The sequence below is a fragment of the Peromyscus californicus genome, unplaced genomic scaffold (assembly GCF_007827085.1).
Source record: "Peromyscus californicus insignis strain IS unplaced genomic scaffold, ASM782708v3 Scaffold_12__1_contigs__length_115047231, whole genome shotgun sequence".
Taxonomy (NCBI): domain Eukaryota; kingdom Metazoa; phylum Chordata; class Mammalia; order Rodentia; family Cricetidae; genus Peromyscus; species Peromyscus californicus.
Window position 1 is genome coordinate 114,017,914 of NW_026294413.1, and position 22,775 is coordinate 114,040,688.

A 22,775-nucleotide genomic window follows, 5' to 3' on the forward strand; every position below is an offset into this window, starting at 1 on the left:
GCCAAGCTACACAGAGAAACCCTGTCTTGAAAAACAAAAAAAAAAAAAAAAAAAGACAACACTAGATGTAGACATTACTTGAATGCACGCATGTGACAGTAATCTGATGAAGCATCATTTGTGGATGCTGAACTTTAAATTTCGTATAGTTTTCATATCCTGTGGAACATTATATCCATTTAACCATTGAAAATATAAATCGCTAAATTAGTTTGCATACTATACAAAAACAGACTATGAAATATACTTGGCCCATGGGCCATGGTTTACAACTTCTGATTGACCAATTGATTAATAATAAATATAATGAAATGGTCTTTAAAAAATCCTTAGTAAATAATATGCACAAATTCTTTGTAGTTCTTTTGTTATTTACTTTTAAATTTGAGGGTTTTTTTTTTTAACCACAAGATAAAGACCTATATATTGTCCACACCTACAGCAGAAAAGAAATAACATCAAGTCATTGGCCCAACATTCAAACAAGGATCACCATTCACATTGGAAGAATTTCCTAGACCAAGAGTAGGACACACACACACACACACACACACACACACACACACACACACACACACACACACAGAGTCCCTGGTCAGAAATGGGAAGAGGGTCTTCAGATGATACCATTCTTTTCTCCTGCTCACCCGTTTTTCAACACTTTTATTAAGAAATGAGGTCCCTGGGCTGGTAATGGGCTTTGTATATGACCTCATGATTTTATATAGTACAGGATTTTTTGGTCTGCTATAATTAAATGGACTAAATAAAAGGTACTTATCAGAAAATGTCCCATTAGCTTGAATGCCTGTGACAAATCCTTTCTGATGTCCTTAATGTGTTGCTATGAAATTCCATTACACAGCATACTCACCTCACTCATTTCAGCAATCATACATAATCTAGAGATAGCTGTAAGCAGTGATTGAAAGTCTCTTAAAATATTTCATGTAGAAATTGAGTAAGTTTTTACATTAAAATACTTGTATACTTGGAGAATAAGTGGTTTGTAGAAGGAAAACCTCAGCTATGTAATCCAGTGAGCATTCTGCCATCTTGTACTGGTTTAACTCCAACAAGACCCCGTCCCCACCTTAGTTTATCATAGTAGGTCAGGCCAGTACATGGGCTTCCTTGATCAGTGTATCGAAACTGAAATTTGCTAAGTGTACCTAAATCCATGCCAAATGGACTTGGTCTAATCTGTAGGCAAAACTCTGAAATGTTACCATCTTTCTCCTCCCTAAAGGTCAAGCTTAGCAACATTAAGTGATTTGGCTAATCTCTTACTGTAGGGAACAAGGATCTGGCCCTGGCCAGAGAGCTGGTGCTTTTAGCTTCTGGTTAAAACTGCTTCCCATTGTAGATTAAAGAAAGTATGAAATACAGAAATTTAGAAAGAAAATATTGTCATAAGAATATGGTCCTGTTTAAAAGAAAGGAATAAACAATATAGGGTGCTAATATCCATGCAACAAATAGGATTGTTATTGGAAAATCCTTTCTGTTCCCCTGCCTTCCCACTTCCACCTAAGCAACTCAGGAGCGGGTTTGGGGATGAGAAGCATTGGACTCGTGCCTTCTAGACAGCACCACTTGAGTTGTACCTGCCCAAGAATCTAGCAGGGGGACAGCAGACTGTGAGAGAGGAGGAGGCAGGGAAATAAAAGTGGCTTCACATCAGATCCGAGGCTGACTTCTGCTCAATTCATGTGGAGAACACTGTCATCCAAGACAAACCACACGTGATTGTGTCAAGCTTTCTCACCCAAGATCAGAAAGCGCATCTTCTCTACTGTATTTCTTCTGATTTGCTGAAATGGTTTCCTTTGGGGGAAAGTGTACTACAGGCTAGAGAAGTGGTTCAGTGGATGAAGGTGCTTGCCACCAAGCCTGGGGACTTGACTTTGATCCCAGGGACCCACAGCAGGGAAGAAGAGAACTGACTCCCACAAGTTGTCCTTTGACCTCCACATGCACATCATACACACACAAATATTTTTTTAAAGTAAACATACTATATTTTCATGGCACTAATAATAAACTTTTAATCATTTTTACCTTTTATTTTTGAGATTATTACTCATTTCTCCCTTCCCTACCTACTTCCAAGTCCTCCCATATACCTCTCCTTGCTCTCTTTCAAATTCATGACCTCTTTTTTCATTAATTGTTGTTACATGCATATATGTATATGCATATATATTCCTAAATATAACCAGTTTAGCCTGTATAGTGTTACTTGTTTGTATGTTTTCAGGGCTAAACATCGGTATTGGATACTAAACTGATAGGAAGAGAAATGGTTATCATTTAGCTTGTGGATTTGATCAAGCAATTTATTGGTTAAGTGATCAACTCCTTATTAACCTTGTCACAAAACTGAGTATTAATTCTCATTTTTCTTACTGGAACATGAAGGAAGATAAAGTGTTCCTTTGTAAACCCCAGAGAAGTGAAAACCAAGGGGAAACTTCAAGTCTGTGTGTGGGGCTGCAACTGTGTTGCTTACCTGCTTTCTTTTCTCCTTAGAGACTGGTTGAACATGCTGAGCCCACCAATTGTCCCTCCCAGTCAGCAGCCAGTGGAGCAGCCTCTGGAGTCCTCTACAAGTGTGAGTGTGCAAGGTAAGAATACAAGAAATGCTATGCATTAAAGATATAAAGGTAATTTGCCACAAATAGAGAAAATCTGAAATGCCGCTGCTTTCATACTAACCATATAGACTTGTGCATCTAAACTGAGGTAATCTGTGCCTCATCTTTTATGAAGTCCTTTACTAAGTAGGTTGCAGAGAGGAACAGTCCCATTTTTATGAATGTTTGCCCTAGGGCAGCACAGAGTTGAAGGCATCAGCCCCCATCTGATTTCCAGCTATACCGCTTCCCACTGTGTGACCACTGTGAATTTTAGTTGCCAGCTCTACAGTGCCTCCCTGGCAACACATGCTACTTTCTTGTAAAGATTCAGTGATGTACAATATTTGAAGCACTTAAAACAGTGAATGCCAAATCTCAGCAGCTGGTATCATAGTAATACAGTCCAGGCCTCTCAGAACACTGGGGTGCAGCCATGCACTGTGTGCTGGTGTTTGGGTCAGGAGTGGACCTCACACATATGACACCTGAAAAGGTTATATTGAGGCTAAGAAATCCCTGCTTTCTGATGCCCTGTCATTGTGTCACATCACACATCATAGCAGGATACATTGCCTGTGTATTTGTGGGTTGCTAATATAAACAACCTGCTGGACCACAAGTGGTTAAAAGTATAGCACATATAACCACACACAGTACAAGATGCATGATAATAAACTGTTACTGGCTCATATGCTTACTGTACTATACTTTTAATTTTTATTTTAGAAGGTTCTCCTACCTACTAATGTATGTTTACTGTAAAATAGCATGACATCCTACACCAGCAGCTTCAATAACATCATCTGTTTACTGTTTCTTGATCAAGAGACACATCAAGTGAAGGGGCTGTGCCATTTTAGCTTGCATAAATTATCACACTCTATGACATTCACACAACAAAACCACTGCATTCAATGCATTTTTCTAAATCACTGCATGACCCCCTTGTAAAAGGCCTTTGCCTGTACACATTTTCCTTCATGCAAAGATGCAGCCTTTCACTAAGGTGAGACCATGACATGCCTACAAACAGTGCAGTCATTGGTAGGAAACTGGAATGAAAGTCCCCTCAAGTGTTCTCTGTGATGCAGAAGTCATGAAGATGAACCACTGGGTTTTAGTTAGGAGCAGGGTGTAGTTGGAAGGTTTCTTGGGTCCCACCTGGCCCCCACAGTCCCACAGCCTGCTTATAAAATAATCACTCAGAAGCTTATATTAATTATAACTGCTCAGCTATTAGCTCAGACTTATTACTGACTAGCTCTTACACTTAAATCAACCCATAATTATTATTTATGTTTACCCACATGACTTGGTACCTTTTTCCAGTTCTGCCTTGTCATCTTGCTTCCTCTGTGTCTGGCTGGCAACTCCTGACTCAGCCTTCCTCTTCCCAGAATTCTCCTCATCTGCTCACCCCACCTATACTTCCTGCCTGGCTTCTGACCAATCAGTGTTTTATTTATCAACCAATCAGAGCAACACATATCCACAACATACAGAATGACATTCCACAGCACTTCTCCTTTTCTGTCTAATCAAAAAGGAAGGTTTTAACTTTAACATAGTAAAATTACATATAATAGAACGGTTATCAAGCAAAAATTACAGTTACAATATCTAGTCTATTTGTATTTGATAAAATTAAAGAAAATATTTTATCTATCCTATTTTTGTGAGTCTAAAGTTTCATATCTAATTTATCTTTTGTCATAACTAAGGAAAATTATAACTATCTAGTCTTCAACTACATCAAAGACCTCAGAAGGATGTAATATTACCTAAGTAAACAGGAAGAGCATTGTAAGCAACTTCCAAAAATCTAGAATGACAGAGACAGCTGGCTGCTTGGACAATAATCCAAAGTTCCTGTGCAACATTGGGGCATCCTTCTTCAGCCCACAGTCCTAGAGTCTCTCAGTCACTTCTTCCTGTGTCCTGTAGAATGCCTAGTTTCTCCTGCGAAGCAGGAACCTGAAGGACTATCTGGCCTTGCAAAGTTCAGTGGTCACCTTTCTATGGGTCCTGAATGTCCAGTTGATACAACATTTTATCAAGCAGTCCAGGCAAGAACAGTTTCTTGCCCAAATGGCTATTTTTGCCAAGAGGAAGATAAACTCCATATGGAGTGTCTTCAATGCCCATCTTCCTCTTTAAAGTAAATTTGGTGCTGTCAGGAGCAGACGTGCCTCATTGTCCAGGAAAGTCTAAGTTTTTAGAACATTTTAAATGCCATATTCTGTAGGTCTTTGAAGTGTTTGAAGATTACCTCCCTAATTGAATTATATCTATGTATACCTAGAAAACTTAACTAACATGACTATAAGTTTGACTATCATAGAAGACTAATTATTATCTGTATTTCTTAATTATCCATTACAATTTCAAATGAGCTGCACAAACATAATACCTTAAACAAGAGTAGAAATATATATACAGTATAACAAAATTAACTTTAAATTTGTATCAATAAGCTAAATCTATAGCAATTTAAAACAAGTTGCTCTTTAAAAGTAGATTCAATAATCTACCCTTTCATCCTATCATATCTATATCATATCCCCCTTTTTTGTTTTAGAAAGATATTGATTATGATGAATAACAATTTGTAGCCAATCTCTAACAAAGACAAATATCCATAATCCATTTTTAGGGAATGTGGGCATAGTGTACTAGGCTACTTCCTGCTGATTGATGACGCTGTATTCTTATGGGGATCCTGAGAAAATTTGAGATAATTATCAAGTCCTAGAAATACTTGCTATAACCTTTGTTGATAGGTACCATCTGTTAAGGTTCAGGAGGTCTGGCTTGACCAAATCAGATCCATCTTAACCTGGAACAAATCTATACCCTCTTGCTTCCTGTAGGAACAAAAGCAAAGCCTCCTTTCCAAAGTAGCATATCCTTAGATCCAAATTTTGAAGTCAAGATATCTTTAAAATATACATAATGATTTAACTAGGTAGCCTTTACAATCAAATGTCTCTCTGAAGTTAAAAATCCCAAAGACAATATAATCCAGACTCTCTGTGTTATTTCCATCTTTACATGGCTTATTTTTTTATATTACTTTTATTTTCTCTTTAAAGACTTTATTTTTTAAAACTATTTCTTTATATAACTGTCTACATTCATTTTCTTCTCTCTTCCAAGCCTATGTACATTTTTACACACATTGTAAACTGTTTGGGGTTTAATCCCATCTAAATCTGTTTTATTGTGAATATATTGCTTTAAGCTGCAGAGTGGTTAGAACAGAAGCAGCAGCCTTGGCTGTAGACTCCACCTACCTCAGCTTTTCAACATGGCAGTGGTACGTTTACTGCCAGCTCTGGGAGTTTACTTCCAACTCTTGGAAGCAGGGGGTCCATGCCTCCATCAAAGCAGCATGTAGCCCAGAAACCTTTTTTTTTTTTTTTTTCTGTCTGTACTAGCATGTAACTGAAGTTTTTTCCGGTCCTGCTCAGTCTGACGGACCCTGCAGCTGCTTATAAAATAATCACTCAGAAACTTATATTAATTAAATCTGCCACACAATGTGCTGCATGGCTTGGAGATACCACTGTGTACAGTGGCAGGAATCTGCCATGCTGCACTCAAGCCCATACGCCGCTGCAAACCCACCATACTGTAGCTCACAACTTGCCTGAGAGACACACTAGGAAGCTGTTTTTAGCTCCATTTTAGAATCTTTTTTTTTTTAAAGCTTTCTCGGGTTTTAGGTGAAAACTCTTGCCCCACGTCTTGGCGCCATTTGTAGTTGAAGGTTTCTCAAGTCCCGCCTGGCACCCACAGTCCCACAGCCCGCTTACAAAACAATCACTCAGAAGCCTATATTAATTATAACTGCTCAGCCATTAGCTCAGGCTTATTACTGACTAGCTCTTACACTTAAATCAATCCATAATTATTATTTGTTTAGCCACATGGCTTGGTACCTTTTCTCAGTTCTGCCTTGTCATCTTGCTTCCTCTGTGTCTGGCTGGCGACTCCTGACTCAGCCTTCCTCTTCCCAGAATTCTCCTCATCTTCTCACCCCACCTATACTTCCTGCCTGGCTTCTGACCAGTCAGTGTTTTATTTATCAACCAATCAGAGCAACACACATCCACAGCGTGCGACATTCCACAGCAGTGGGGAGCCTGGATGTCAGGAATGAGTGAAAGAGGAACCCTGGAGAATCTCTGGACTAGAGAAGAAAGTCATTTAAAGGTGCCTGCTTAGCATGCATAAAACCTAACGTGGGGACACACACCTGTCGTCATAGCTCTTGTGAAACACAGACAGAGGATCAGAAGTTCAAAATCATCCTCAACTGGTTTCAGACTTGCCTGGGCTACATAAGACTCTGTCTCAAAACAAAGAAACAGACAACAAGAATCTCCAGTGGAAACGGTGGTTCGGATGCAGGGCTAGGAAGGAACTCTGGTTCACTCGGGTACATAATTGGAGTGGCAAGTGCCCTCCAATAGGACTCTCCAGGATAATTTTCTGAGTTGAATTTAGAAGATGGAAGAACACTACATCTAATATTTTTTAATTGAAACTAATATAAATCGCTCCAACAAAAGTGCCAGCTTCCCCCTCCCTCCGCAACCCAGCTGCCCCAGGGAGGAAGATCTAGAGAATTCAGTGTGAGAGCTCATGCATCTGACTTGTTCTTTCTGGCTGCTCAAGGGATGGAGATGTCTCTGTGATTTACTGTCTGAAGTAGATTATGCCCCTCAAATTGGGAAACTTTTTAGAGGTGTACATTTATAATTACTTATGACAGAAAAATAGAATCTTGGCTGTCAGGAGGAGACCTTGCTGTGAGGGAACAAATAATATGTTATGTTTAGTGTCCAAAATAAACCACAGGAACCTGGAGCAAAGGCACTAGGTATATATATTAGTAATGAGTGGCTTGAAGGGTGTCTTCAGGTCACCACTGTTCTGTTCTGTCAGTACAAGCTACATAATGCCTAAGGTAAACAGAACTTCCACTAAGGACAATTTTCACAAATTCAGGGAGTTGTAGCAACATGTTAGGCAGAGCTAACCAGATGAAGGGCGAGTACTCCTGCCTGTCACCCTCCATGTTCATCACCACTGCCCTTCATGGGAACTAATGGTTCCTGTTTGTCCACTGTCTCCTTCTGTGATATGCTTGGGTGGTTTGTAGCTAATTAATACCATGAAACTCTGTTTCCACTTTGTTTAATCTCTCCATGATAATGATTAGCAAGATCTTAGGCAGCTTAGCACAGTCTGTTCTTAACTGGTACACTGAGATAGGGTTTCCATCCAATCCTATAAAATATTTGCCAAAGAAAAATAATGTTCAGGCTTCCAGTTCATATCATCAGAAGAGGGAGGCATGATTGCAGTCCTCTGAAATTCATTCTGCATTTCTGTTGCCATTCGTAGGCTGAGACAATGCATTTAGCACTCATACCACCATCATGGAGCAGATATCAAGAAAACGATTTTTTTCTATTGAGAGTTCTTGGTCTACCAGAAAAAAAAATGAAATATCTCCAAGGCTAATCACTATGATTTCAGTGACACTGAGAGAAAACAAAGAGAATGAGGCTTCTGGCCACTGTGTCAGCCTTGGACCTGCCCACTCTCCCACCCCTTCTTGTTCAAAATGGCTAACCACAGTTGATGAGATCCCGGACAAGGCTGGGCCCACAGGCCACAGACCTTTATAGCTGGGTCTCTGCATGTAACCTGCCACTTTATGGCCTGTGCAGAATCTTATGGAGATGGTGAGTGCTCCATTCACTGTGCTCATTCTCCCCCACTCCCTCTCCCCCTCCCTCTCTCCCTCCACCCTCCTCCTCCCCCTCCCCTCTCCCTCCTCCTCTCTCTCCACCCTCCCTCCTCCACCCTCCCCCTCTCCCCTCCCCCTCCTCCCCTTCTCTCCCCCTCCCCCTCTCCCCTCTCTCCTCCCCCCTCCCTCTCTCCCCTCTCCTTCCTCTTCCCCCTCTCCTCCTCCTCCTTCCCCCTCCCCCCTATCCCTCCCCTCCCCCTTTCCCTCTCATTCTCTCCTCCCCCTCACCTTCACCCTCTTCCTCTCTCCCTCTCCCTCTCTCCCTGTCCCTCTCCCCCTTCTCCTCCCCCTCTGTCCCTCCCCCTCTATCAAATATTGATTTGTTTACTCATTTCTTCTTATTCTTCCCCCCAAATAGCCTCAGTGTGTATAAGCAGAGACTGCCAGTTGGCTTACCTGAGGACCCAGGTCGCTGTGCACTTTCTGGGATGTATTGGGTTCTCCAGATTCTCAGTAGAGCATTTCACAGAAATGTAAGCCTGGGTCTCCTTCCTCATCCCTGGGCTTCATATATTTGGAAGACTTTTGAAATTCAAGCATGAAGCAGTAGCCTTTACACTTTATTTGTAAGCAGTGAAAACTCACTTCAAAAGAAATCTCACATAGAACCCCAGTATAGAAAAGAGTCAGGGGAGAGCGATTGTCTCAGAGTCCTACCTGGGACTCTGATGAATCCATAAACTATTTTGGTTCAGCCCATTGTTTGCCTTAACAGGTAAATGACTTACCGAACATCAGATTTTCAGTCACAGCCCATGCTAAGATGGGGCTTCCTCCACCTCAGCATCTTCCTGCTGTAAGTTTATGAGTGTGTGTTTTGGTTTTTGGTTGCTTGCTTTTTTAAAGTTGGAACCACAGAGAAAAGGGATCATCCATCTTGACTCTGGGCCTTCATGGATAGCCTCTAAAGTATGGGCGCTGCTATCCCCCATCCCATAGCCCTCTGGGCTGTGCAGCAGTGTCCTGAGCCACCTCACTGTCCCCAGAGGAGGAGCCAGTGTACCTGGAGCAGCTGGAGGTCAACAGCATGATGACCTGACAAATGTGTAATTTTAGAAAACTTACCCAAGCAATACAGAAGGAAATACACAGTTACATGTGGCCCTGGAACCCAAGGTCCTGTCCCTGCCTTACTCAGTAGGAGTCTGTCCCCGCCAGTTTCTGCCCAGCCTGAACATCTCCAGTACATAAACACCACCTTAAGTGAGCCTTACACCTGGCAAAAACAGTGTTGTGCTCACAGAGTTCTGATCCCTGCCACAGACTGAAGGAGAATGTCTGCCTCCTCGTGGTTCCTCCCAGGCTATAATACACTTGTGGAGTGTCAGTTACCACAAGCACAGTACCCTTAACACTTACTAAAAAAGTGTTCTCTCAGAGCCTGTGTGAAACATAAAATGGGAAGTGAAGGTTTCAGAACTTACTCAAAAAAACTACTGAGCTGACCTTTTGAAAATGAACCATACTTTGCTGGAAGAATGGTTGTCAATTTGTTTTTGACATTTGTTCCTTTACAGATATGACCCTTAAATTATTCATGCCTACCAGCTCCAACAGGGAATAATAATCAGTTCTTTCTTCAGCCTGTAGACCTCTCTGCAACTCACAAAAATTAGGAGGAAGAAAGGCCTTCCAAGGGGTTTTTGACATAGTCAGAGTTTCATAAAAATAATACTCTTGCATGTTCTTTATAACAGTGTCACACAGGCAGACATCAGTCTCCCACAAGATACAAATAGGTAGCAAATGCTTTTTATGCAATGTCCAAATTACTAGTAAAGAATCCATAGAATTCTCACCACTCCTTACAGGCAGCCAGACAGAGAGGGTATCTGGCTGCCTGCTCTCCATTAACAGAAGTGTCCTTTCATAGTTCTTCTGTTTACAGCTACATAATGACTTCACATTTAACAGCCTGGGTCTAAGAGTTCTGCTTCACTGAGCATCTTTGGTACCTGGTGCCTACAGCAATATCCAGGACATAGTAAACACCCCAGAAAGTTCTTCTAAGTAGATGAGTTTTTGGTCCATGAGAGACACAGAGAAATTTGAGCTAGCCTGTGGATTTTCTTCAGATTTATATACAATGCAAAGCAGGTTACAGATGCGGTGACTAGTGGTACACCTGTAATCACAGCAGCGAGCCCAAGCCATTTAACAAAACCCCGTCGTCTTTGTTCTTAAACCTTAAATGACTTTATTTTCAGTTCCAGAATCACAAATGTAATCTGTCTTGGGGGGCAGTAATACTCTTTGTTTTTTATAAGTTATTTGAGAATTTTATGCAGTAAGTTTTCATATTCACCCTCCCTCCCACAACTCCTCCAAAATCCACCTCCCTGTCTCCCTTCCCATCCAACTTTGTGCCTTTTTTTTCCCACCAAGGTCTGTTTGTGCTGCCCAAATATTCTTAGACATGTGGAATGTAGTTGACTTTTCAGTGGCAACACTCTTTGAAAAAACTGGGAAATAAAGGAATCAGTGAGCTGTCCCCCTCAACAAATAAGGGGATGTAAAAATAACAAAAGCTTAATGAGGCACTGCTGTTTTCCCTGAATGATGTGAAAATTTTCTGTTACCCCAACACTGTCCATCAGGACATTATGTCCTGTGTGACAGTGTGGTTAGGAGAGTAGCCTATCTCCCACGCCCAAGTGTGAAGAAGCCCAGTACCACGGGCCTGGCCATCTGCAGCTTAACCCACACTGTGGTACTACCACAGAACACCTGTTGAGTTTAGAAAGAGCCACACAAGTGACAAATCCACTCGGATAGCTTTTAATCTCATATGCTCCTTCCTGTGAAGCTTTCTGGATTTAATAGTTCTCTTCATGGTTGTGGGGAGTGGGGTTAGAGGTCATCCTTGGGTATTATACCTCAGGAGTCATCTACCTTGTTTACTGAGACATGTTCTTCATCTGACCACATAGTCTAGCCTGGCCAGCAGGTCCCAGGGTCTGCCTGTCTTCCCATCCCAAACACTGAGATGACAGGTTCTAGGGATGAAACTTGGGTCTTCTTGCTTACCAGGCAACTATTTTACCAGCTGAGATGTCCTTCCAGTTCTCAGTAGCCCTCTTAGTACTCTATTTAGACCCCCAACTCAACTCCCAGCTTATAAAGTGATTCATAGTTTTTCTATCACATTCTAGATGACAGGGTCCCTGTCATTTCTATGAGGCAACCAATTACTATTTGTCCCCAACTTAAGCTTGAGGTAGAGAGATATTTTCCCTTTAATCACTGTCAGGGGACAGGGTTGTCTCCTCTATAGGTCTCAGAGGTTCTGGCCCAGCAACATGCTCACTACTGTAAAGAGGCACCCTCCCTTTCAGGAATACAAGTCAGCTCTCTAATAGAAACATAAACACATTGCTAAATCCAAAGTTCTCTAGTCCTCTTCTAGAACCATCCCTACTTATGGGGTACCACATGTACTCCAGAAAGGATTATGTCCCAGCATGGAAATCCAGCTTCCCTTGCTGGGAAGAGAATGCATAGTGTTCAGACCTGGCCGGAAGTCATGCTCATGTGAAGCTGTGGACTCTGTAGGCTACAATGGTATGGCTAGGGGCCTCCCTCATATGTGACATATCACGTTTGGAATTATAATAGAGACAACCTGGAAGGAATAAAGTTGCAATAACCCCTAATTAAGCATCCATGTCCCTCAGTGTGACTGTTATATGGCATCTCCCAAATAAAACAATCTCACTCATCAACATGGAGGAATTTGATTCCCAGAGGCACCGGACTTGTAATCATGGCATGTGATTTGCCTTCAAAAGAAATATAGCTTTCTAGTAGAAGAACCTTTTCATCATTTCCACTCCAGCCTTGCTCTTCTATCTTCCTCCACTTTGAAGGCACCAGTTTGCTGAAGACCAGAGATGAGTGGTTCACCTCCATCATGCCAGTGTGCTTGAATTTCTCCCTCTCGGAAGGATGCTGGAAAAAGACTCTCCAGGCAACTGGTACTCAGCAGAATCTTATCTCAAATGTCATCTTTATTGATTCTTAGACATACTACTCCACACAGTGACGGCCTCACTGGTGAATCACTTAAACAGTAGTATATTAGTATGCACATAAAAATACAGTCAGTCATTCCTTAGGATCTATAGGTGAGAAAATGCATTTTTTTTTAATTCTAGAGGCAGCATCAGAAAATCAAAAATCAAGTAGAGTGTCTTGATTCCAAGATTTTAAATCTGATAAAGTGGTGACCTTCATTTATTTTCAGGCATTAAGCCTTAGCTTGCACATACAGGTTTTCTATTATCCACAGTTAAAATGCATTAAATATAGATAATTAAGCAGTTGTATTAATTGGCTTTCAAAGGTGAACTCGAGGGGTTATTTGCCCGAGCTGATCTGACTGAGGAGGGCAGCCAATACTATTGCGTTCAGTCTGACTCTGCTGGGTTTTCTTCTGTTATTGCTGCTAACCAATTTCAAAGTAGATGAGGCTGAAAGTTTATAAATAGATTAGTATCTAAAAGGTAATTTTATTTTAGTAGGAATGGCTTTGTTATAGGGAGAAGAGTAAAAATGTAATTTGGATGCCTGTCCAGATGCTCTGAGCCTGGTAGCAGAAAATGGGTTTATTTGTTAATTTGTCCTTTTGGAGTTTCTATATCCAATCTTTAAATAGAGCAATTTAGCATTTTAAGGGAAAAAAATAAAAGTCTGCAGTATCTGAGAATATAATTGAAAATTACCTCATACCCATGCAGGATAATTACCTTTCAAAACATTCCCCAACACTTGAGATCATAGTGGCAATTGCTTAATGATATTGTAATTTCATTATGCAGAGATTCCTATGGCAAAATGATTAAGTTGGAGGCCTCAGAAATTAAATTACAATGAAAACAAAACCTTTTATGTAAGTTTAAAGTACTTATTTCAATGTAAAATTATACATAAGCTCACCCAATTTTTGTACAGATACCGTTGTTGGTAGTTTTCAGATTCATCCATTTACAGCTTTCATACTAAAACCCACAAGGTTATATTAGGCCCATGGTTCTAATGCATGGATCTCTTATTCTGTGGTGTACATGTCACAATGAATGCATCGGTTTATCTGCATTGTATAGGAAGAGCTCTGTTAATGAATCAGACCCACCTTGATCCCTTTGCAGTGGGGTAATGAAGACCCAGAGCCCACCACAGGGGTTATTTCATCTTGAAAAATCCCCAGCTGGTGGTAAAATGTATTGAGTTTTCCAGCATAACAGCACTAGCTTACATTGTTACTGTTTTTAATACAAGCACAGAATACACTGAACAACTACACAGGCCACTGTTCTCTTGCACTCAAGGTTGGTCTAATAATGCATTAGTAAAGACCAAAAATTTAACGGCAGATCCACAAGCACTCATGATTTATCATTAGCCTTGTGACTTAGGACTTTCATAATATATTTGATAGAAAAATTTATTTTCCTCTGTGAAGCAAATGGGATTTTTAATTAAAGACGTATGTGTCTTAGTGTCCTGTATAAGCTAGTTGAGAACTTTTGATTGCATTCAAAACCAGTGTACTGTTTTTCTCTCTCAGTAGTAAAAATCAAGCAGATACAATTTAGGGGACCAAGTAAGCTATAAGGAATATACTCCTTGCATGTCCAACTCAAATAGCCTGTGTTCCCCACAATAATGAGTGTCTTAGTTAGGTTTCTGTTGCTGTGATAAAGACCATGACCAAAAGCAAAAGAGGAGGAAGGGGTATGTTTCAGCCTACACTGGGTCCATCGCTGAGGAAAGTCAGAGCAGGAACCTAGAGGCAGGAGGAGAGCTGCTTACTGGCTTCCTCCCTGTGGCTTGCTCAGCCTGCTTTGTTATAGCACCCAGCCCAGGACCACCAGGCCAGGGGCGGCACCACCCACAGTGATCTTGGCCCTTTCACATCAGTCATCGATCAGAAAAATAACCACAGGCTTGCCCACAGGCCAATCTGATGGGGGCATTTTCTCAGTTGAGGTTCCCTCTTCCCAAGTTACTCTAGCTTATGTCAAGTTGGATAAAACTAGCCAGTACAATGTTTATAGCATTTGCTGAGAACTCATTGTATGCTGAGTATAAGCTTACTCTATCCCCAGTGATGTCCTTTTACTTAACTGTTGCTGCCTTTGAAGCCACAGCTGTCCGAATCAGCAACTGCAACTCCAACCCTACCAGCAACGGTTAGGCCTCAAGGGCTATAACCCGAGGGAAATCTGTTCCCTCAGGCACTGACTCCTTCAAAGCTATGAAGGGAACTTATCTAAATCTCTGTCCCTCTAAATAACTCAAGGCTCAAAGGTTAAGGTGGAATTCTGCTCTTCAGAGAGGCTGAATAACAAATAGCTCACCTCCTCACCTCCCTCATGTCCTTCAAAAAGTCCTCGCCCCTCCTTAAGACCCTTCTCCACCTGACTCCTCCCAACCACTTCCCGTCAGCTAGTTGCTGACTCAGCCTCCTAACCACAGGTAAATTTTATTAAATCAAACATGTCAATGCAGTAAACAAATGCTCCAGAGCATAAACAATATTCTACAACATTTCCCCTTTTTTTTCTAAACAAAAAAAAGAAAGTTTTTAACTTTAATATAATAGGACTGTACACAATAAGAACAATTATCAAGTAAAGATTACATTTACAATGTAATGAATTCCTGCTGTGGGATGTCTTTCTGTATGCTGTGAATATGTATTACTCTGGTTGGTTGATAAATAAAGCTGCATTGGCCTATGGCAAGGCAGCTTGGAGGCAGGCAGGAAATTCAAGCAGACATATGGAGAGAAGAAAGGAGAGGAGAAAGAGACGCTAGCTGCTGCCTAAGGAGCAGCTGGATACCAGCAGACTGTCAATGCCACAGCCACAAGGCAAATTTATAGATTATAGATTAATGAAAATGGGTTAAGTTATAAGAGCTAGCTAGCAGGAAGCCTGCCATAGGCCATACAATTGGTAATTAACATAATCCTCTGAATGATTATTTTATAAACAGCTGAGGGACTGTGGGACTAGGTGAGACTGGAGAAACTTCTGGCTACAAATTCGAGTTCATTTGTGCCTGACAAATTAAAAGAAAAAAAAATACTCCATTATCTATCCTATCGTAATGAATCTAAAGTTTTATACCTAATTTACTCTCTATCATAACTAAGTAAAACTGCAGCTATAACTATCTAGTCTTCAATTCTATCAAAGACCTCAGAAGGATAATATTATTGGAGTAAACAAAAGGTGCATTGCAAACAACTTCCAAAACTCTATCAATGACAGAGACATCTCACTGCCTGGACAGTCACCCAAAGTCCCTCCTGCAGCCTTGGGGCATTGATCTTCAGCCTACAGGCTAGAATATCAGGCAGACTTCTCAGTGAAGCAGGAAATGTGAAGGACTATTCTGCCTTGTGTTGGCAAAGTTCATCAGTCACTTTTCTCTGTGTTCTGCAGAATATCTGACAGACTCTTCTGTGAAGCAGGAATTTTAAAAGATTGTCCTGGTCCAAAGAGGCAAATGAACTTGCAGCTAGCCACCATTCAGGCAGCCATCCCCCTCCCCAGGGATGCTGGATTTTGGAAACCGTGGATATTTTTAGCCCTTATAGAGAAGCAACACCCAGTTAACTCCTTGTTAACATCTGTGGCTGCTTTCTTTGTATGGGTAAGTCCCATCTGTTAGAAAGCAACTTTCAGCCTCCCCACAAGAAGGAAACAGAATAGAAGCAGAGCCTCAGAGGCCATCCTTAAGGGAACAAAAGAAATAAAGGGAAGGCAACTTTCATTCTCAGATCTCCTGTTCATTAAAAATTGTGCCAAGTACCAAGGTTGGCTACCACTATTAATTCAATGTGGTTGATAGCAAAGTCCTGTGACTCTTCAGGATATAAACCCTAGTAGTCCAAGGTTACAGAAGCTCATCAGAGGAGTCACTGGATGTGGTCCTTTATGCTATGTAGATTCATCTGCAAAATCCTATACAAGTATTGCCCTAGCCTTTGCCCTCCCTAGAACACATTTGCATTTACTGGTCAGTTCTAATGCTAAGAGAATTCTTCCTTGTTCTTAGCCAAAATAAAAGCCTAAAGCCTTCTTGCCTCCTCCTAGAACCCCACTAAATACTCTAAATCCTAACACCTATACCACCTCTCATCTTTAAAGCAGGAAGGGCTAATGCCCCTGTAACCAAGCTTGCTCTTTTCCTTTGAGCCTATTGAACTCATTATCCCTGGTCTCACAACAGACTCTGTCATATTCACCAGCAGGTTCTGAAATATGAGAAGTCAAATTTCTTCTGCTTATAAATTTAATATTTGAAAATGTAGGTCACCTTTACATTTTTCTAATCTATCTCATGTTTAAATTCCCAATTAAATGTGTGATTCCACACCCTTCACAAAAACATCAAACATGGTGTTAAAAGCTAAATTTGGGCACATTGAGATTTTAAAGAGTTTATTTGGGCAGAGAGAATTCAGGTACTGGTCACCACCAATCTGCAGCCCAGGGAGCTCAAGTTAGAGCAAGGGAAAGGAAACTTTGACATATGCCCTTGAAAACTAGACCAAGATAACTGTGGTTGACTGAAGTGGAAGGCAATTCAAGGATGGCTAGGCAGTTTCTCAGTAGCAGGGCTCAAGTCCTATTTGTCTGTTTATACATTGAGCTGGGGCTTTGGTTTGCTTAATAAGTAGGAACACAGGCCACAGGAGCAATTAGATTAATAGCATATTGATTAATTTTTACAAGAGTATATGAGAAGGGACACTGAGCTTAAGCCTCATAACTTGACTCTGTCCCAAGCTCTGCCTCTGAATCACAACCAGGCAACCTCCAGCAAGCTGTTTCCTTTTGCAGGCCTTGGCTTCCTCTGCAAGATGGAAACCATAATGGACACCTGCCTATTCTATCCTGCCATGATTGTTTACAGAGTAACTAGAGAAAGTGCTTTCCAGACCATTAGGGGCTCATTCAATGAAATACTAACCAGCAGGGCACATACATCCATTCCTCTTAGCTCCAATTTTAAGGACTGATGGTGTAGAATTCAACTCATAAGAACCAAGCCATCGCATATTTACAATATTCCCTAAGAACAAACCTGTTCCTATAGTCTTTGTGTACCTGGCACTCAGGGCTCAGGGTCTGGCTCTAGGAAGGGTTATGGTAAATGGTCTGGATGGAAACAAGAAGGATGGGCTATGAAGTGGCTTCAAAGGCTTGCTCATCATGTGGACATATACCCACGAACCTAACTCCAGTTTGCTAATGCCCTGATGGTAACTGTGACAGCTTGTTCTGATGTAGCTGGGTACCATGCAAGCCTCCACCACCACCTGACTGTACTGAGCTGTAACATTTAGGATCATGGGCTTTGTGTGTTTTATTTTATTTTACTTTACTTTTAAGTCAGGGTACTGCATGGCCTTCCAACCCCTGATTGTGAGATTATAATTCTGTACCCACTCCAGAAAGGTGATGAGCTTTTATTTATGCCTCAAGAAACAGTTTTGGGGACTGGGAAAATGGCTCAGTCAGTAAAGTGCCTCCCAAACAAGCATGAGGACCTGAGTTCAAATGGCAACACATACATAAAAATCGAGAATGGGAGTGGACACCTCTAATCCCAGCACTGGGAGGTAGAGATGGGTGGATCCATGGAGCTCATTGGCCAATCAGTCCAGCCAAATCAGTGAGCTTCAGGTTCTGTGAAGGATATTGTCTCAAAAAAAAAAAATGGAGAGCAGTTAAGCATGACACCAGACATTGATCTTTGATGTACACATCCATGAACCATGCACAGTTTTCACTGAACCTCTGTCACTTGCAGATCTTTTTCTCATGCTCACTGCCAAAGCCCTTTGAAAGTCAACATTGATGAGCTCACAGCCCACTTGTCTTTGATCTTTAGTGGGCTAGGCTAATAAAGAGAAAAATGTCCTAACCAGCTCCCTTTCTCTGAGCCTGACCTCATCCTTCTCGCTCAGAAGTGAAGACAGACTTTCTGAGGAAACAGGACACTCTTCCAAATACTACTGGGCACACAAAGGAGCTCAGAAAGTATTCTCATGAAACATTTTTACTTGCATACTACTTATTGGAAACTCTGCTAGTGTTTTGGGCAATGCATGTTCCCTCCATCAAGCCATCGTCTATATCCCCATCAAGCTTATACCTTCCTACCACAAAGAAAATGACAGCCCACCTCATATGTTTTCTGTGTTATGGATCCTAGCTTTGTAAATGGCATCATTATTAAATGCATAGTTGTCTGGTAGCCTTTTGGGAACAAAATGAATAAAGACTCTATTCTGACCTGGACTCACACTGCTCTGCATTAGACAGAGCTCTGGCACATGTAGGACTTTAGAACTGTGGTAATTGAGTTTTGCATATCATCCAGTATTTCCTGATCCTATGGCCTGTGACTCTTGGTCCTTTGACTCTGCCACTTTATTCATTTTCCTTCAGGCTCTTCTCTATACCATTGGTTTTGCTTGGTGTTTTTTGTTTGTTGTTATTGTTTGTTTGTTTGTTTTATATATAAGAGTATTTTACCTGCATGTATGTCTGTGTACCATGTGTACAGTGCCCAAAGAGGCCAGAAGTGGGTGTTAGATGCTCTGGGACTAGAGTTACTACTGAAAGTTCAAGTTGTCACATAGGTGCTGGGAATCAAACCTGGTTCCTCTGGAGAAGCAGCCAATGTTCTTAACCCCCAAGTCATCCCTCCAGCCCCCTATTTGCTTTTTGTCCTTCATTGTGGAGCTGGCCCTTTGAGTCCCTGGCATTTCTTCTCAAATGTATACTGCTCTTGTGAATCCAAGTTCTACCATGTTCCTCCTTCCCAACCTAACCCTTGTCTGAATAAATTTTCTTGAGAGGTGGTGATCACTGCCGTGACTGCCTTCTTGGGTGGCACTTTAGGAATTCTGTGCCAGGCCCATAGCTAATGTGTTTGTGGTTCTCCTGGCTCACAGGTGAAGAGGACCTGAGCGCAGAAGAAGATGAGGAAGTGCTAACTCTGTTGTATGACCCATGTCTCAACTGCTACTTTGACCCTCAGACTGGGAAATACTATGAGCTGGTGTAGCTCCCACCCCCGGGGCAAAAAGCAGCCACAGCAGATGGAACATGCCAGCTGCATGATGTCCACAGTGGGCACCGGGACCTGTGTAGGTGGGCCCAAGGAGTCCAAAGGATTGGAAAGAAGTTCTTTGTAGATAATGTTCAATGTTAAGAATGCCTGCATTCTCTTTGTAGCTATGTGTGACTTGAAACTTGTGAAGGAATTAATACAGACACCAGATTTCAGGTTTTGAATTTGCTCTTAGTTGTTCATTCCCATCCTCTTAAGTCTCATTATGTTATATAAACAAATTAAGAATTACTTGTTCAAATTTTTCCAGTGTTAATCTGTAATAAATGATGGCTTGATACACTTACAGAAAGTATATTCTTGTTTAAAAGATGTCTGAAACCTTTTTTATAGTTTTTTGTATTAAAAATAAAGTGTAGTGGTCAAAAGGCCACTTCCTTTTTTCGCCCTGTTGTCTTTACCAGATTATTCTTAGGCAACCTCTTGTTCCTTTAGAGTCTTAGGAAACATGAGCTAGTCAGATTTGGGGATCGGGTTTTGTGGGTGTGGGACCCACTATGTCTTTGCAGTCTAGCACCTGGAGCATTTGCAGAGCTCACAGCAATGTTAATATTAGACTGCTCAGCAATGTGCTTGCTTTTATCCTCTTTTACCACTTGTTTTTGAATTCTGATACTTGAGCTCTATGGATCCAAATTTCACAAGCAGTTGCCATCTGAACACCCTTTCATACCTCACTTCTCTGATGTGTGACTAGAGAGACCTGGGTGGCTTTCTTTTGTCTTTAAGGCTACATCAGAGCAGCACTGCTTGTATCCCAAAGCAAGAAGTATACATATCCTACATTCACATAGATGGCCTTGAATCATGCCAAGTACGTTAAGACTGAGCTGGGGAATATCTTATTAACAGTTGTGTTTTGTTTTTCGTAGAGGTTTTTAATAAGGAAAGGTACTGTTAGAAATCAAAAGTTATTGGTGTGTGGTTGGATTTAACAGCAGTGCTCTGATTTCATTTAATGTTGCTTGATGGAGGAAATAAGAACTTTTTTCCACAAGCAGATTGGGCTCCTGTCCAAAGGATCATACATTATTTAAAACCATGTTTGTGCTTGATAAGCTTTTAATCCTTTTTCTCAAATTATACCTTTGTTATGAATGTCTCTCAAATATCTTCATGTTTACAAAATGAAAATGAATAAAACAAGGCTTCATAGAGCGTGCAAAAATTATAAAAGATTTAGAGTTGTTTGTGGGGGAGTTGTTTTGTTTTATTTTTTGAGACAGGGTCTCACTATGTAGTCCTCTGGCTGGCTTATAACTCTCACTATGTAGATCAGGCTAGCCTCAAAGTCAGAGATCCATCCATTAGTGTCTCTAGAATGCTGGGATTGATGGCATGAGCCACCAGAACCATGTAAATTGGAGTTATCCTGATTAAGAGCTTTAAGACTGAAATGGGGTTTAAAAAGCCTTATTCCTACTTTAAATAGTCTTGAGGCCATCCACAGATATAGATCATGTCCTTCAAAAGTTTATGTTAGTTAAGACTTACAGTTACATCAAAAACATAAGCTGCTTATTAGGGAGGAAGGTAAGGATACAAGAATGTATCATGTATCCCAAAACAGGATGCTTCCAAGTTTCCAGGCAAATTTAAGATGAAACCCCCAAGAACAATGGTAAACTCTACTGGGATTCATTCTTTGTAAGCATATACAGCCTTCAGCTCAGATTCAAAGACTGGTTGAACAAGTAAGTGGGAGATCTGGGTGGGAGTCATGGCAACTGCAGAGTGATCCCTGGAGCTGCAGCAACTGTCCATGCCTCTTGACAGTTGGTCACCAAAATGGCAGTGGTACCTTTTCCTGTCTCAGATTTCTGCTTAAGGAGCAAGAAACCAATGAAGCAGGAGAACAGGGCAAAGTAAGGTCCTAAAAGCCTTATCAGCTGACATATGGGAAGACCAAACTGGCAAAAGGAAACCTAGGAACATACTTGTAGCCCAGACCCATTAAAACAAGCAGGCACCTGACTGTGCACAGTGGCATTCCGGGGTATATGAAGTATTCTGACTTATTATAATACCAAAACGCACACCCCTGAGTGGAGATTTAAGATGCCAGTGAGATATGTAACACATGAAGTTTACAGGTCCATATGTAGAGCTTGGGCCAGATAATCTGCACTGGGAGCCCAAGAAGCCAAAAACCCCATGCAGTACAAATGGGCCAAAACCTGCCTGCTGCACACTGTTCCAGCCTGCTGTCTCCCTGCAAGTGTATCTTTGTCTAACAAATCTTCTCTCCTGTTACAACTGTGTCTTCTACATTTCTTGTTCAAGGACATAAGAACCTGGAACCCCCAAGAGTTTTTTTTTCCTCAGATCTCTGATGATATCAGACAATGTCACTAATAAGCCTGCCTTATCCAATTTCCACAGAGCCCTTGGAATGAGGGTAAAGAGTCCCTAAAGGTATGGTGATATTTTATTTGTACTGAAATGTGATTTTATTTGTATGTTAATAAATAAAGTTGCCTGGGGGTCAGAGCTAATAGCAAGCCATAGCAGAAGCCGGGTGGTGGTGGTGCACGCCTTTAATCCCAGCACTTGGGAGGCAGAGCTAGGCAGATCTCTGTGTGTTCAAGGATACAGCCAGCATGGAGACACACGCCTTTAATCTCAATACCAACCATAGAAGACCTGGAGGTCTGTACAGATAGGCAGTGATGAGGAGGTCATGTGGTTGGGTTTACAACCAATGAGAAGGCAGAATAGAAAGTCGATAAAAAGGACAAACAAACAGGAAGGAGGTCTCTTGGCTGAAGAAGACAGCAGCAGCAGTGAAGGGTAAGGTGTTTAGCTCTGACCTCTTGGGCTTTCATCTCTGCATGGGCTCTGTTTCTTATTTAACAAGATGGTTACATCTACATAAAGGAGAAAGGATGCTGTTAATTTATGGAGAGGAGGTCAAGGAGACAAACACCAACCAAGTTTACCCTGGAAGCCTAGAAGGTTATCTCTGCCTCTCTGACTCATCTTTGTCTCTGAAGCTCTCTCCTCATAACTCTTAATTACAAAGTCCTTAGGCCAGGACACTACCCTCCCATAACCAACCATGGAGAAATATTAGTTTCCATGTTCAATTCAGAAATGCAACTCAGGATAACAGCTGGTCAATTTTGAGGCAAGGGCCACCAGGACCTCTTCTGTGGATG

General features: G+C 41.3%; 1 protein-coding gene across 13 annotated transcripts in view; it reads left to right on the top strand.

Annotated features, from left to right (window-relative positions):
- Nucleotides 1-20,002, top strand: part of Cfap20dc (CFAP20 domain containing) — a 242,116-nt gene extending 222,114 nt beyond the window's left edge. For 7 of the 13 annotated variants that reach the window (XM_052734151.1, XM_052734152.1, XM_052734153.1 and 4 more), the window contains 3 exons: nt 2,533-2,627; nt 12,327-12,434; nt 19,439-20,002. In XM_052734151.1, the coding sequence (XP_052590111.1) occupies nt 2,533-2,627; nt 12,327-12,434; nt 19,439-19,551 (316 nt within the window). In that variant the 3' untranslated portion in view covers nt 19,552-20,002. Of the gene's footprint in view, nt 1-2,532; nt 2,628-4,036; nt 4,162-12,326; nt 12,435-19,438 lie in introns of those variants that run through there. The other 6 variants (XR_008217213.1, XR_008217214.1, XM_052734150.1 and 3 more) reach the window with 5 other exon arrangements.
- The last annotated feature ends 2,773 nt before the right edge of the window (nt 20,003-22,775 follow it).